Source organism: Heliangelus exortis, chromosome 2 (assembly GCF_036169615.1).
Source record: "Heliangelus exortis chromosome 2, bHelExo1.hap1, whole genome shotgun sequence".
Taxonomy (NCBI): domain Eukaryota; kingdom Metazoa; phylum Chordata; class Aves; order Apodiformes; family Trochilidae; genus Heliangelus; species Heliangelus exortis.
In genome coordinates this window covers 9769484-9784440 of record NC_092423.1, presented here as the reverse complement: position 1 = coordinate 9784440, position 14957 = coordinate 9769484, and the positions used below count along the sequence as shown (strand labels likewise).

The window sequence follows — 14957 nt, the reverse complement described above, 5'->3', positions numbered from 1 at the left end:
AACAGCAAGGAAGACCCGGGGGTTCACACCGCCCAAAATTCATTTTGAAAAACGCAGCATTCTTGAAACCACAAGGGAAGTGTGTTCTATGATCACCCAACAGTAACAGTCCTTGCTTATGCAACCCCTTAAAAACTATTCTCCTGCCAAAATCTGTCTTCATTCAAGCCTGTAATACTGTCAGAAAATGTCAATAAGTCTGCAGGGCAGCTGACAGTCTCTCAGCCATGGGGCTCAGGATGCAGATGCCTGTGCTGCACAAATGACTGCTAAGACACCAGCAATTTAGGATTTAGTCTAGACCCAATAACAAGCAACATTTTTGAGTATGTTCTAATATTCTAGCACTGTACTGTTTCTGAAGAACTTAATGATCTGTGTAAGAACCAGATCAATATCCTATTTTTATCCTGCTCCAAAATTTGCTTTAGAAGTTTAAACTACTCTAGAAGTATACAATGAACTGCCCATAAATTATGTTTCTCTCATGTCAATTGAATATCAAAAGAGATGAAAGAAACAGGGTGTTACAAGACTGCAGCTTGATAAACCAGGCCAAATTGTGAAAGGTAATCTGGATGCTGCTGGTGCTTTAAATATAGCTTTTCCATGCTCACTGGTCTCAGGTGAAATCAAGGACGCTTCAGAAATAGCATATAGACAGCTGCAGTCAATTATAGGGGAAAATAATCAAACTGGCTTACATCACTTTGTGGTTCAGACTGCTTTTGCCATTGCACCAGCAAAAATTAATTATACTATTCAAGCACAAAGATGTGGGTGAACTGTTAAGGTGAATTCCTGAACCACATGGGTCAGGCTCAGAAACCATTTCAGACCACCTCAAAATAAACACTGTCCTCAGTATCACAGTTGACTGATTTCTACTGGATTAATACAGTAATTCCCCCACACTGATGGTAACATTGGCTTTATTTCCTAAGATAAAATCAATCTTGGTATTCACAGGTTATTTCCACACAAATTTCTGAAAAGGACCTAGAAACCAGGATTTCAATTTCTAGAAGGAAACTGGTTTCACTGCCTATCCTGAGATAGAAGTAGATCAACAAGATCCTAATTTTTTGTTTCAAAATTTCTGCTTACTCTGTCTTATCTGCAATCTTCTTTTTCTCTCTTTTCTTTTGAAAAGGAGGTAGCTGAGTTGGATGGTAACCCAAAGTTACAACATTCCTTTAAAACATGACACATCAGCTTTTTCAGTCTGATATCAAGACTAGAGACCTGCAGTTTGAGAGCTCTTTCAAAATACCTACCATCTGACAAAACTTCATAGGCCTCAGCTACTTGTTTAAATTGCTGTTCTGCCTCTTCTTTATTGTCTGGATTTTTATCAGGGTGCCATTTTAACGCCAGTTTACGGTACCTAAATGGAAGGAAAACAAAGGATATTTTACTCTGAAACTAATAAATATGCTATACAGGTAAGCAGAAAATGGTTCAAGCAAGTTGTAAGAGCCCTTAAATACTGTAAATGCATTTCAGAATTCCCCACCTCTTCCTAACTTGTCTCTAGACCAGTACCAACAAATTCTGCAAGTCTCTGTTAGGAAAGATATCAACTCATGTGACTTCTACTTATTCTGGTATTGACAATAAAATGAGATTCCAGAACATGTGGATTATATTTGTTCCTAAAATGCATAACATATATATACCAGGGATACATACGCTTTTTTAATATCTTCTGCTGAGGCATGCTTTTGCACTCCCAGAACTTCATAGTAATCCACCATGTTTCAGTATTTGTCTTGTTAACAGATGATCTTTCAAGTCCTGTAAGAACAAGAAATTACAAGTTTATCCAGTAATGCTACTTACTACATAGAAAGCAGGTAGCAGCCTAGTATATTCCAGTACCAAACCTCACCTAAGGGCACAGCTTTAGAAATTTAAATGTTCCATATACCAAAAAATAAAAACATTTTATGTTGATAGATCAATTACTTTGATTCTGGGTTTTTTTTGTTCTTTAATCCCACTGAAACACAATAAACAGCAGATTCCTGAAACAGCTTGAAAAGCCAGATTTAACCAGTATAGTAAGAAGAGTATGTGAAGTATGTCACCATTTTGATATAACTTTGAATGTAAAAGAAACTACGTATTCATGTTCACTTTGTCATTTCTAACACCTGTCATGTCTTAAGCCCGTATCATCATAAACAAGGGGCCACATCTTTCACATCCACTGTTCAAACATTACTTGCACCGAGATGCTACCTTCAAAAAAAAATAATGTATGTGCAGTTCTTAAAAATATAAAATGCAGACTACAGTTTCCAATAAGCCTTTCCTGTTCTCAAAGTTGATATAAAATTCATATATTGCCAAAGCTACTGAATTCCATTTATTTCCTTTGTGTTTAGCAACATAAAGCATGGCCAGGCTAACTGCAAGGTAAACCAACCAACTCCAAGGACAGAGACACCTTGTGTTCTTAGTATATGCGAGTGAAGTTGTCAAAGAAAAGAGTCCAGAGAAACCTACAAGTTACAAGAAAAAGTACCCTACTCAATTTAAATACTGACAGGAACACATTTATACTAACTCTTATTTCCACTAAAAGACCACTAAGATTAGAGAAGCTAAAAAATTCAATAGTTTTCAATTCTTCATGCAAAGGCTTCTTCTCCCCACCACTGAAAGAAGCCTCCATTATGGCAAAACTTTCAACTACCTTTCCAACTGGTTCAAGTTTTATGGATAAGGCAAGACTGACCTTTTTAATGAGTTATCAAATCCTTGCAGGCAAAGTCACTCAAATATACTTAGAGCATGACAATACAGTAATGGATTAGTCACACCACCTTGTCCCGTGCATCAAGAACAGAAACTCACTGAAATCACTCCACTCTCATCCCAAGGCACTCAGCACTTTTCATTTCAGACCTGGCAAAAATCTCATTTTCATGTTCTTTCACACTAATGCTGAAATAATTAAGAATGATAAAGCCCAATGAAATATTCTAGAATTAATTTATTTTAATACACTACATGCACCTTTCAACATCTGGGATACAAACATTCAAGAGAGACTTCCTTTTAAAATAAATTGCTACATCTTCAAATACATTGCTGTTGCAGATTAAAGCTGAATTAATCTGAATTAGGGATGTGGCTGCGCACACATTTCCTCAAATCTCAAAACCAGTTCAAGTGATACTCTGCCATGCTACCTGCCCCCTCCAAACTACTAAAAGAAACAAATGCATAGGATGAGCTGTGTCTCAAACTCAGGTGGTTTTTGCAATCTAGTTAACCATACAGTTCCACAAACATTTCCAGAATTAAAGTGTAGCAGGTGAACAAACCTCTAATTGATTTTGCCCTTTGAAGAAATCTCCACAGAAAAAGTTAGTAAGGGTATTGTTAACACTGTGAGCAACACCAAGGGAAGTTGGGGGCATGCATTAAAGTGAACATTAAGAATGTCAATACTAATATAGTAATACCAGGGTTCAACATGTAAACACATAAACTGCCAAAAATATCCCAGAATATCTGCTATTAACTAGTCATGCCAGTTTTGCTGTTTCCCAAGCAATGATTAGGACAGCTCTATAAATACACTGCTGAGGAGCATGCATAAGTGTGTTATCAAACCACAGAGCCAAACCTTTTGAGTAATAGCATATATAGAACGTATAGTTTACAGAAAGAAATCAGATGGTGGAGAAGAAAAAATCTAGTCCAAGTCATGCTTATGTGTGCAAGTCAGAGCTGCTCCTAACAAGAGTTACTAGGCTATAACCAGTGAGCTAACAGCAGGAAGCCACAGCAACATAAGAGCACATAACACACTGCTAGGTGCAAACTCAAGACTTGCATGAGCACCCTTCTCAATGCAGTTAAAGCAAAAATTCAATACTCAAGCTTCTAGCTGGAATAAGCAGGTAAGAAAAGCAACTTGTTTAGAAACAGTGCTGCAGTGTTTTAAGTTAAGACTCAAAACATAGATTAATATAACCTAAATAACAGAAGTCTCTTGTCAGGACCAAAAACAAGTGCTAAGGCAACAGGACCAGTCCTTACTTGATTACTCTGAATCTAAAAACAACTCCACCGAGACCAGAAAATCATTTGTTTCAAAGGAATGACTGGGTCTTGCATATTCCATATTTTAGTGAGTGTGCTCTTCAGTCTTTACTCGCTATTTAGTTTGTAATCAAAATAAACCAGCAGCTCTCTAGAGTAAAAAAATGTTTATATTCTCCTTCTCCTGATGTAATATTCACATGACAGGAGGAGCTCATATCCAATAACCATTATTTCTAACTGCTAGTTAACATCAAGCATAAATATCATTGGCACAACTTAAGGTATCAAAGAAACTTTTGCCTTTTGTGCAAAATATTTTTAGCAATATTTACATGAAGAAAATTAATCTGCAGCTTTTTTTTTTTTTTTTGGTAGCTTAAGTAAAAAAAAAAAAACAACAAACAAACAAAAAAACACCAGCATCAGTTAATATTTAGCCCCTTAAAAAATACATGGATTTTTGCTAAGCATCCAGTAAGAAAAAGAAAACAGCAACAAAGAACAAAAAACCACTCAAACCAGGAAAGACCTCTGCATCCAGTCTTTCCATGACAAAAAAAAAATATTAACACACAAAACCAATCAGCTTAGAACAAAGTAGAAAATATCGGATAAAACTGCTGGAGTTTTTTAAAATGTTAATCTGCATGGTGAAAAAGCCTAGATGTTTCAAAGCAGCAAACCATGTATCTTCCTGCAAAAATAAGTGCAAAAATACTCAAATTTCCTAACTAAAACGAGATATTCTTAAAACCCCAAATCTGTCAAACAATCTCCAGATACACAAGCAAAGCATTAACTAAGCATTCAAGAGGTTGGATTTTTTCCAAAGCCATAACTAAGCCAGGCCACATTAGCCTATTTTCCCATTCCTAACCACAGAGAATCTTCAAAGTCAAAAGACAGAAGACAAAACAAGCAAAAAAAACCCCAGATAGAAGATATTGTTTCATGGTCTTCATGTTTGCCTTCAAAAACCTACAGTTACTTGTGTCCCTAACTGCTGCATGTTTATAGGATGGTATCAGGTACTCCTGTGGAACAGGAATACATCAAACATCCACACATTTATGTGGACTAAACATTTCCCTAGCTTACAGACTTCGCAGTCACCACAGAAATCAGGAACCTTCTGTCTCACTAAGAAGCAGCCCCTAATGCTGGTACCAACACAAGACAACTGACAGGAGTACATGAGCAGCCTTGGGACCTGCCTATTACAGCACAGCCCAATGCCAGATCAGTTTAAGTTATTCTGAAACACAGCTCATAAACTGTTTACAACAAAGTTCTCAGCTACATAAAAGGCAGGGGAAGAATTACAGAGGATAGATATGTAGAGTTAAAAACTTCTGTAAGATCAGATGATAAAGAAAAAAAAAAAGTAATCAGATGCAGAACTTACAAGGATGACAAAGCAGCATCTCAAACCAAATACAGAAGGGAGGAAGGCATCCAAACAACAAATTCTTAAATCAGGAGGGAGGGAATTCAGACAGGAAGGGACACGCACACACGACCTTTGCCGTCAGCCTGGTCAGAACAAGTTATCTATTTCTGGCCGTGAAGCAAGAGGGCAGCACAAAGAGTCCTGAAAGATGCCAGAATAGCTCAAGCTTAGCGAGTAGTGCAGTCACCTGGGTAGAGAGAGCTGGAGTTTCAATTCCTTATTCATGCAGTTCTCAGGAACACCCAGTCATCAACATCCTGTGCAAGGTGCAGAGCTATCCAGTTCCTAGTGCCTGCCTGTTTTTAACAAACCTACCTGAAGTATTGCATCCTGCTGGCAACACAGAAAGAATACCCTGTTCTAAATCCCAGTTCAACCTGAGCTTCCATCTGACCTCCCCAACAGCAACTGAGCAATTTGTATATGAGTCTGGTATGTTAAGAGATGATGCACACACTCGAGCATCTTTGGGAATTGCAACCTATGATTAAAAAAATATTATTTTTCACATTCCAAGAATTTTATTCCAAAATAGTATGTTGGGGATTTCAACTGCAATTCACAAACTGTAATTACTTGCTTGTATCTACAAACTGTAATTACTTGCTTGTATCTCTCCAAGTTACCCGTCTAAAAGAAGGACAAATGCAGATCAACCATAAAGCACCAACTATTCACTAAGGCTTCCAAAACACATTTGTACCAGTGGCTCAAGAAGCCCTCACTGCCTTCAAGAGTCCACCTTCTTTACACAGACGCTGGTTACAGGATGCCTCTGGTGTCATCCTACACCCTAAACAGAAACAAATCTCACACCAGAACTTCAGAGCAGAACACCACTCAGCCAACAACCAAATGAACTTTACGTAGTACAACACAGGAAGCTATGCAAGGCCCAAAACCTTGACCAAATCCCACATGAAATTAAGAGATCTTTGTCAGTCCTAGCAACAATATCTTGGACGTGCCATATGGAACTGAGCTGGGAGCAGGAGCCGTCCTAGCTGTCCTAGCAAAGGTTCACTGTGCTAGCACAGTGCAAGTGCTAACACAAAAACACCCACACTGTATACCAGAAAACCCTTCATAAAAGTGAAAAATGCTGAAGAACTGAAAGTCACTTTAACTGATGAGTGCAATAATAATACAGAACAACAAATCTGTAGGAAATTTGTAATTTTTCTGGCAAATACATTTAAACAATGTACCAGCATTAAATTTTTCTTGCCATTCATACATGCATAGTGGGATACAGACTAAGGTATGTTAAAACCTCAGTATTTTTAACCTCTACTTACCTAAGCTTAGACAAGATGTCACCCTTTACCTTTACAGGTTCTAAAATATATTGCTTCATGAAAAATTAAATTTACCATATATTTGAAGTTAATAAAATGTCCTTAAATAGCAATGTTTATACTCACTGGATTACTACTACCCCAGCATCCCCATGAGATGGATCTAATAAAACCCAACATTCCAAAAAGCTTAGTTTAATCTGGTGTTTACAGCAAACATCCTGTTTCTTTTAGAAAACAGAATGCATTTGAACAGTGATTAATGTATGAGAGGGTGCAGTTCAGAGTACAGGGGGAAAGGTAGCCAGGCTGACTGCTTTACCTTGTACTCCACATCCTATTAAAAATAAATAAATAAGTAAAAATCCAACACCATCCCCCTCCAAGAAAAAAAAACAAACAAAAAAAAAAAAAACCCACCAAAACAAAAAGAACAAAAAAAGCACGAGTACAAGGGTCACTCAAATCACGAAGGCAAGATGTTAGGAAGAACCTTATCTATTCCTCTCCTCCCCAAGAAGGCCAAGACTTTAGAACTATGGCAGAAGCTACAGGACTTGCCCGTATTACTGTGTGGCACATAGAAAGCCTTTAGAGGGCAACAAGAAACCATTAAAAAATTATTAATATACCAAAAATGGAAATAGAAGAAAACAAAAAAACCTTTATCTGTGAAAGAAGGGCAAACTAGATAACACAAACTGGGAAAGGAAGCACATCCATGTGCAGGCTACCTTCACACTGTTGTTTGATCCTCTATTTCTTACCTATCTGTGAGTGGGCCTTAAATCAAGGGGTACTTTCTCATGATCCCTCCTTAAAGCAAAGGGGCATTTTTCCAAAACACAACTCAGGTACCCAAATTTGGAATTGTATCATACAAATCTGGAACACAGGCACCCTCCTACTACTAACCATAGAAGGCTATTTTATGCAGAGTAAAAATGTTCCTAACTCATTTTAAAATAAGTATATGATCTGTGTTTGATTAATTGATTAAAACCAGTGAAAACCTCAAGTGGCAAAGATTTGATCCAGGCAATTTCAGCCAAATAATCATAAGCAAACAGATGACCCTTCAGGGAAAAGAAAGTAGTTTAAAAGTTTATGCACACTTCCTATTTAGTAGTTTTTGGAGTGAAGATAATTTTACTTAAACCAACCAGTAAATAAAAATGTTAAAATGAAGCAAACACCGATTTCTTTTTCAGAACAAAAATGACAAATTGTCATAGACAAAGACTACATCTTTAGAAAAAAAATTCTTTTTTGTCTTATCAAAAGAACTAGCAAAATTGTAACAAAATCTGGTTGCAATGTAGCTATAAACTGCTTCAAATTTAAACACACGAGCTGTAAGATGCTTGTTAAGTGATGGGTCCTCACTAATACCAGTGAGATTTAAGTTCTTATTCAGAACAAATAGAAAGCCTGCAACAGTAGGAGTGAAATTCATATGCATTCATTATTTCTTCCCTAGCAGTCAAATAGAAAGAAGCAGAGTAAATAAAATCTATTCATTAAATCTAAACTTAAAAAATAACTAATACCCATTCAAATGTATGACTTCATTCAAAACAAAAAATACGTAATTTAAACCTACTAATATATTGAACAACTGTTTTAATATGAAGCTATCTTGGAGTAAATAATCATCATATACAAGATCATCCAAGTTTTGACTAAACCAAGTAATTTCTCACTAATCCTTTCACTCCTTCAATAAGTAAGTCCAAGGAAAAGCTGTTGACAATGTTACCAGGACACAGCTGAGGTTCTTTAGAGATGCTATTAAAAAAAAAATTGAACACTTCCTGCTTAAGGAGCAAAACACTAGATTAAGCCTCACACAACTAAACTGAAATTTAAGACAACACATTCCCTGCAAAACATTGCTTTTCGGATGGTAAGAAACAGATGGCCCAGTCAGTTCTGGAGATCCAGTACACTGACATGCTGGACATGCACAAACCTCTGCAGCCAGCAGCACAAGAGCAGAACGTGGCTAACACGGGTAGCTGCACCCCCTCTGTTCGACCTGTGTGACATTTCAGTCAATTCCAGCCTAGAATCTCAATGCCTCTGAACTCACAGCAAAGTCATCAGCCTCAGCCTACACAGTATCAGCTTGAAGACCTAATTCCAGCAATGGCATTAAGCACAGATCGACAGATGCAAGAGTTATGGAAATTTTACAGCTTGAAAACAAACAAACAAGAGCCCCTCTTTCTTCAACACAGCCTAATTAACTATTAGATACTCGTATATTCCTGTTACTAGAATAATAATTAAACATTAGTTAAACTTCTTGTTTCCATATACATTTCAAAACTCCTAGTGGATGAGAAAAAGAATATAACAGGTAATGTCTATATATATGTTTAAAAAATAAATACCAAAACACATTATTCTTGCAACTAAAACAAAACAACAAAAGCCTTGCATACTTTCTCCCAAAGTCCAGCCAAGATAAACCTCACCAATCTAGGAAAGGCAGAAGAAAGAAACAGAAAGAAAAGCTACTTAAGTAACAATGTGCTAAGAGTCAAAAAGTACAGGTTCTAAGAAGACAAATCTGACATAGAACAAGGGCAACTCAGTATTGTACAGATAGAGAAATCATCCTCATGATGGCAGTTTAAGCCATACTGCCAGTAAAAGCAGGAATTTAAATTTCTTCTCCAATGGCTGAGATAATTTAAGAAAACCTGACCCTAAACTAACTTTTACTTCCAAAAGACTCTTCTTCTTCACTGAAAAGGCAGCACGGGGCAGGAGTGGGAAAACAAAGTTAGTTTAACAAAGTTAGCATTACAGTTGAATAAAGTAAAATAAAATCACAAAAATATCATCACAGAGGCAAGATCTGTAACTACATTTACTTACTGGTCCAAACAAATCTGCTATGACAACATAATCCAGCAAACTAAATGGTACTTTAACCATCAGGCTCTTGATCATCAGCTGAACATAAAAATCCCCCTAACTAGAGTACAAGGATCTCCAACGAGTAAACAAAACCCAAGGTCAGCAGGCAGTAGTAACCAGCCGCAGAGAACCAGAAAGTTAGAGCATAGTTCGTTCCAGCTGTTCCCTCTTTGTCAACACCTTGTCCTTATCATTTTTTACACTTTATATTCTAAAAACTCAGAGCTAATTAAGTATACAATATCACAAGCTCGACCATTTAGACATCAGCTTTGTTATAAATTTACATTCTATGATGTTAATTTGTCCAAATGAGAATAAAACAGTTTATTATCCGAACAAGTTTGCTCTGTATTTTGGATTATCTTTCCTAACTCCACCATCAGCTCACGGCCCCAGCACAGGTTTTTAGCAGCCAACGAGAGCTCTTACAGTAACAGCATAATACTGTATAAAGTGCGACTACAGACACGAACAGTGAAGTCATAAATAACTTCACTTCCCAAGTCGCCACCCTCTCAGAGGCCCAGCAATGACGACGACAAACAAGGTTCGCTACCTGCCTGTGACAGTTTTCAACACAGCTTAAAACTGAGCTTGCTCATAACACCCGAGCGCTACCGCCTCCACCAACAACCTTACTGCTGACCCTACCCTAGTTAATGAGCACGGAACAGAATATAACTAAACCAATTTTATCGGAGTAAAAAAAAAAAAAACAATTAAAAAAAAAGAGCACACTTAGTTTACAAGCATGCCAGAAAAGTCCGCTGCGCAGAAAAAGGACGAAAAGTCTAAGACAGACCAATACAATCGAGAGCAAATAGTGAACTGAGGCTCTACCTCTGCTTTCTGAAACTGAACCGCTGCAAGAAAACTGAAACCGCGGATTATTTCCCCGGGCCTCTGCTTGCGGCAGAGGACAAAACCGAGAGGGGATCATTCGGCCCGGGGATCGCAAACTCTATCTCCCCCACTTGGACTTACGTGATGAACCCAACACAGCCACAGCGCTCGGGGACGGCTCCCTCCCCACCCACCCACCCGCCCGCCCCGAGTGCCGGAGATCCCCGCCGCCCGCTCCGCTCCCCACAACCCTCGCTCCGGCCGCCCCGGGGCCGCCGCCGCGCACCTTTCCAGCAGCCGGGACGGAACCTCTGGGGCTGATGGCACCCCGGCTCCCTACGGGGAGGGCTCCACCGCCTCTCCCCCAGCCCGCAGCATGGCGGAGCCGGCCCAGGCCCACGCCGAGCCGCGCCGGCAGGCCCCGTTACCAGCAACACTGTTGCTAAGAACCGCGGCCTGGCCCAGAAACCGGCGCTCCCCTCCCTCCTTCTCCTCTGCCTTCCCTTCCCCTCACACGTCCGAAAGCAGCGAGACCCTTCCCGTGTCAGCCTCTCGCCCCGCACTCACTCACCCTCCCCGGTGTCTCCACAGCGCGGCCGCCACCCTCCCGCCTGCAGCCCGGGACAACGGCAACGGCGGCAGCTCCCCTCCCCTCAGCCGCAAACAGGAAGCTGCGTCAGCGCGCTGCGTCACTTCCGCAACGATGTTTCCGGAAGTTTCTCGAACGGTGTGCGCGCCCCACCGCCGCCCGCGCGCAGGCGGAGCCCGCCCCCTACCGGCGGCCGCGGGCACTGCAGCGCCATGGGCCGGGCCGGGATCGCGTTCCCTGTTGGGCCCGGGCATCGCCCGCCATCCGGTTCCATCCGGTTCCATCCGGTGCCATCCGGTGCCATCCGGTTCCATCCGCGGCCGCAGGGCCGGGAAGGGCTTTCCTGGCGCGGGTTTCCCCTCGCAGCACCCCTGGTTACTCCTCTCCCAAGGTTCCTGAGCCCTCATGGCCACTCGGTTGGGTGTAAAACCCCTCAGTGCTGCTGGGGGAAGGGGATGTGGTGTCCAGGGTGCTGCTGCGGAAAAAAGAGGTGAAAAATAATAATTCTGAAAGCCACTCTTTGAATAGGGGAGTTCAGCAGCTTGAAGTGAGGAGGCAAAACTTCCCCCCCTCCCCCCCCCCCCCGTGTGCAGCTTTATTTTAGTCTCCCAAGTTGTAACCCTCACACATAATTCCTTTTTCAGGCCAGATTCCTCGTTTTCCAGCTGGCACACATGCAGATTCCTGGTGCTGTTTGAACACATTTAAGCATCCTTTGGGTTATATTTGCATTTGTGGTTTTCCGAGTGTCATAGCCGAGAGCAAAGAATGAGCAGCCGAGTTACTATTCTGCTTTCAAAATTGGACTTCATCCATTATTTAAATTGATGTAAAATTATATTTCTTGCCCTTTATTTAAAAAGTTGGGGGAGGCGTTTATTTGTAGATCAGCATTAGGTTAGGCATATAATTAGAAATCACAGGGTTTCCACACCTAAAATGTGCTTCCTAAATAAAGTCAATTAAAAGGCTACTCGTTATTTTGAAGATGTTTATGTGGGAGTGGGATCAGTTCAAAAAGGAAAAAAAAAAAGCCTGAAATAAGACAGAGGAATCAGGCAGAGGAAAATCTACTGTAAATTAGCAAGGCAAGTAGCAGGGCAACCCTAAGAAAACTTTATGGGCTTGGTGCGTAGGGGGAAATAAAAGCTTCAAAAGAAATGTTGTTCAGTAAGGTTTGATGCTAAATACTGGTCATGGAAACAAGTCTTTAAAATTAGATCAGAGAGGAGACACTTAGCAACATTATGAGTTCCTCATCAGCAAATAGATGTTAAGTTCAAGCTGTTGATCCACATGGAAAAACAAAAATAAAAAATTATACTGTCCCTTTTTAAAAGGTTTGGTTGTAAACCTGAGAGGAATCCCAGCCTAGAAAGTGCAAAGGTAAGTGGTGGGTCAGTACTTTGTCAGTACCTCCGTGTAGTTTGGGAGGTCATACAAAGTTTTGATGTTATGCTTTAAACTTTTCTTGCGTTTTTTTCTTCAGCGTTTCATAATGGATGACAGCACAGCATGAACTGTCTTCAGTCTTTGAAAAATCTCCCCTGCAGAAAACAGGCTGTAAGTAGCACATGAGGCAGTTCCTTTGCTTTGTTTACAGAGAAGATTTTATATTTAAATTGCGCGTGATGGACGCTGACATAAAATATTCCATTTATCAACACAAGTGGAACAGCTGCAAAGATGCATAATTCTGTACGGAATTACAGGGCTCTACTGGTACCTCAAGGTCTTCAGAGCAAAGAGAGAGAACTCCAGAGGCTCCAGGCTGAGGCTGCTCACACAGCATCAGAGGAAGAAGTTTCTCCTTCCCCCTGTGGTTCAAGCTCCCCGCTGGTAAATGACCAAGCATTCCACCTGAAGTCACCTTGACAAAGCTTAACCCTGGACAATTTTTCATGCGTGGAGGTGGATTACATGTTAACAGTGATTTGGGAAGCACAAGACCAACAGGACAAACCTGCTCAAAACGTTGTGCAAAACACGCACAGTGACAGCTTTTCATCCCTTTGGCTCAGCTCAGTTTTGAAAACACATTCACGGTTTTGTTCTGTGGCCAGAAGAACAGTGCCTGGTGGCAAGCAGGGAAGGAAATGCTGCTTGCATCCTGCTGCACTTGTGTCCCAGGACGGGGGGACACCCACCTCTTACTACTTCAGGTCCTCAGTGGGTCAGCTCAGTTACTTTGCTCTCGTGAGGTCCCACCTGCGCTACTCTGTTTAACTCTGGGGCCCCCAACACGAGAAAGACTTGGATATCTTGGAGAAAATCCAGAGGATGCCCAGGAAGATGTTCAGAGGGCTGGAGTTGTTCAGCCTGGAGAAGAGAAGGCTCTGGGGAGACTTGAGAGCAGCTCCCAGTACCTGAAGGAGCTACAGGGAGAGTGACTGGAGAGGGACTTTTAACAAGGGCATGGAGTGATAAGATAAGAAGCAATGGGGAGATTTAGGTATTAGATATTAGGAAGAAATTATTTCCTGAGAGGGCGGTGAGACACTGGCACAGGTTTCTCAGGGAAGAGCTGAAGCTGTGCCTGGCAGTGTTCCAGACCAGCTGGATGGGGCTTGGAGCAATCTGATAAAGTGGGAGATGTCCCTGCCCATGGCAGGGGGTCTGGAACTACCTGATCTTTAAGGTCCCTTCCAACCCAAACCATCAGATGATGCTGATGATACTAATGTGTTCTACGCTGTACATGCCCAGGGAAGGTCTCTGCTTCTCCTAGATAACCCAAAGGTCAAAACAGATATTGCAGCTATGATTACCTGAGAGCACACTCTGATAAACAGTGTTCATAACCACTTTTTTACTACCCCCTCTCTCATGCAAGTTACATAGTTCAAGTACCACAGGACAAGACTGACTGGTTCCTGAGAATTAATTAACATTCTTCTGACCCATAGTTCAATTTGCTCTGCATATTCAGTCACATTTATTTCAGCTAAGGGTTCTGAGGACTATTTTTGAACTCCAGAGATGCTCATATTAAGATGTCTTACAGTAGTGTGAAAGTCCTTAAATGAGAACTGCTTGTATCAGTGTTTTCCATGTAACAAAGGACCTTTCAGACTCTGTGTAAACATGAACACAGATAAACAAGAGAGACAACTACAAAAAGTAAAGTTATTTGCAAAAGTATGAAGTAAAAGTGTTCCATATTTTTTATGTCTAGCTGCTTGCAACAAGAGCTTGGAATTTTGTGTTGAAGAGCATTAAATGTTTCTGGCAGAGGAGCAGCATTCCAATAACAGAAGCTGATCAAGCTTGGTCTGTCACAACTGGTATCAAAGATGCAGGCAAACCTGGGCTGGTGTCCAATTACTGAGTAGTAAATCAGAATAAAATCTGTTACCAAAGGATCTTCATTGTCCAGAAATTTTCAGCTCTTACCTGGGAGCATGAAGGAAAGGTTTGGTTACACTTCAGCTAACCTCAGCTGTCTTAAGGTTGAGCTTCTCCTTTAAGGCCTACAACGACAGAGAAAGAGGGAGGAGGGGGCACCTCCAGGTCACAATTTATCCCACCCACTTTGGAGATGTATTTTAGTAAAGAAAGAACCTTCCTCTGGAGCTGTGTCTCTGGGTGGCCTCTCTGTCATCAGAAGTGCCTCAACAGCCACCTTACAGATGGCTGAAGTTAAGTAAGATGAATTCAGGCCTAACTGGTAGCTATAACCTAATGATGGAAATAATGTGGCAGCATTCCAGGAGGTACTAGAAATTCACATGGTTCCCAGATTCGGTTTTTTTTTTTTAATTTTTTGTCACTTATGGAGGTCAAT

At 40.7% G+C, this 14957-nt stretch overlaps 1 protein-coding gene across 2 annotated transcripts in view; it reads right to left on the bottom strand.

Annotated features, from left to right (window-relative positions):
- Window positions 1-1820, bottom strand: part of DNAJB6 (DnaJ heat shock protein family (Hsp40) member B6) — a 49654-nt gene extending 47834 nt beyond the window's left edge. For both annotated transcript variants that reach the window (XM_071734750.1, XM_071734749.1), the window contains exons 1-2: window positions 1693-1820; window positions 1278-1387 (exon numbers count right to left, since the gene is read on the bottom strand). In XM_071734750.1, the coding sequence (XP_071590851.1) occupies window positions 1278-1387; window positions 1693-1757 (175 nt within the window). In that variant the 5' untranslated portion in view covers window positions 1758-1820. The remainder of the gene's footprint in view (window positions 1-1277; window positions 1388-1692) is intronic.
- Between the last annotated feature and the right edge of the window lie 13137 nt (window positions 1821-14957).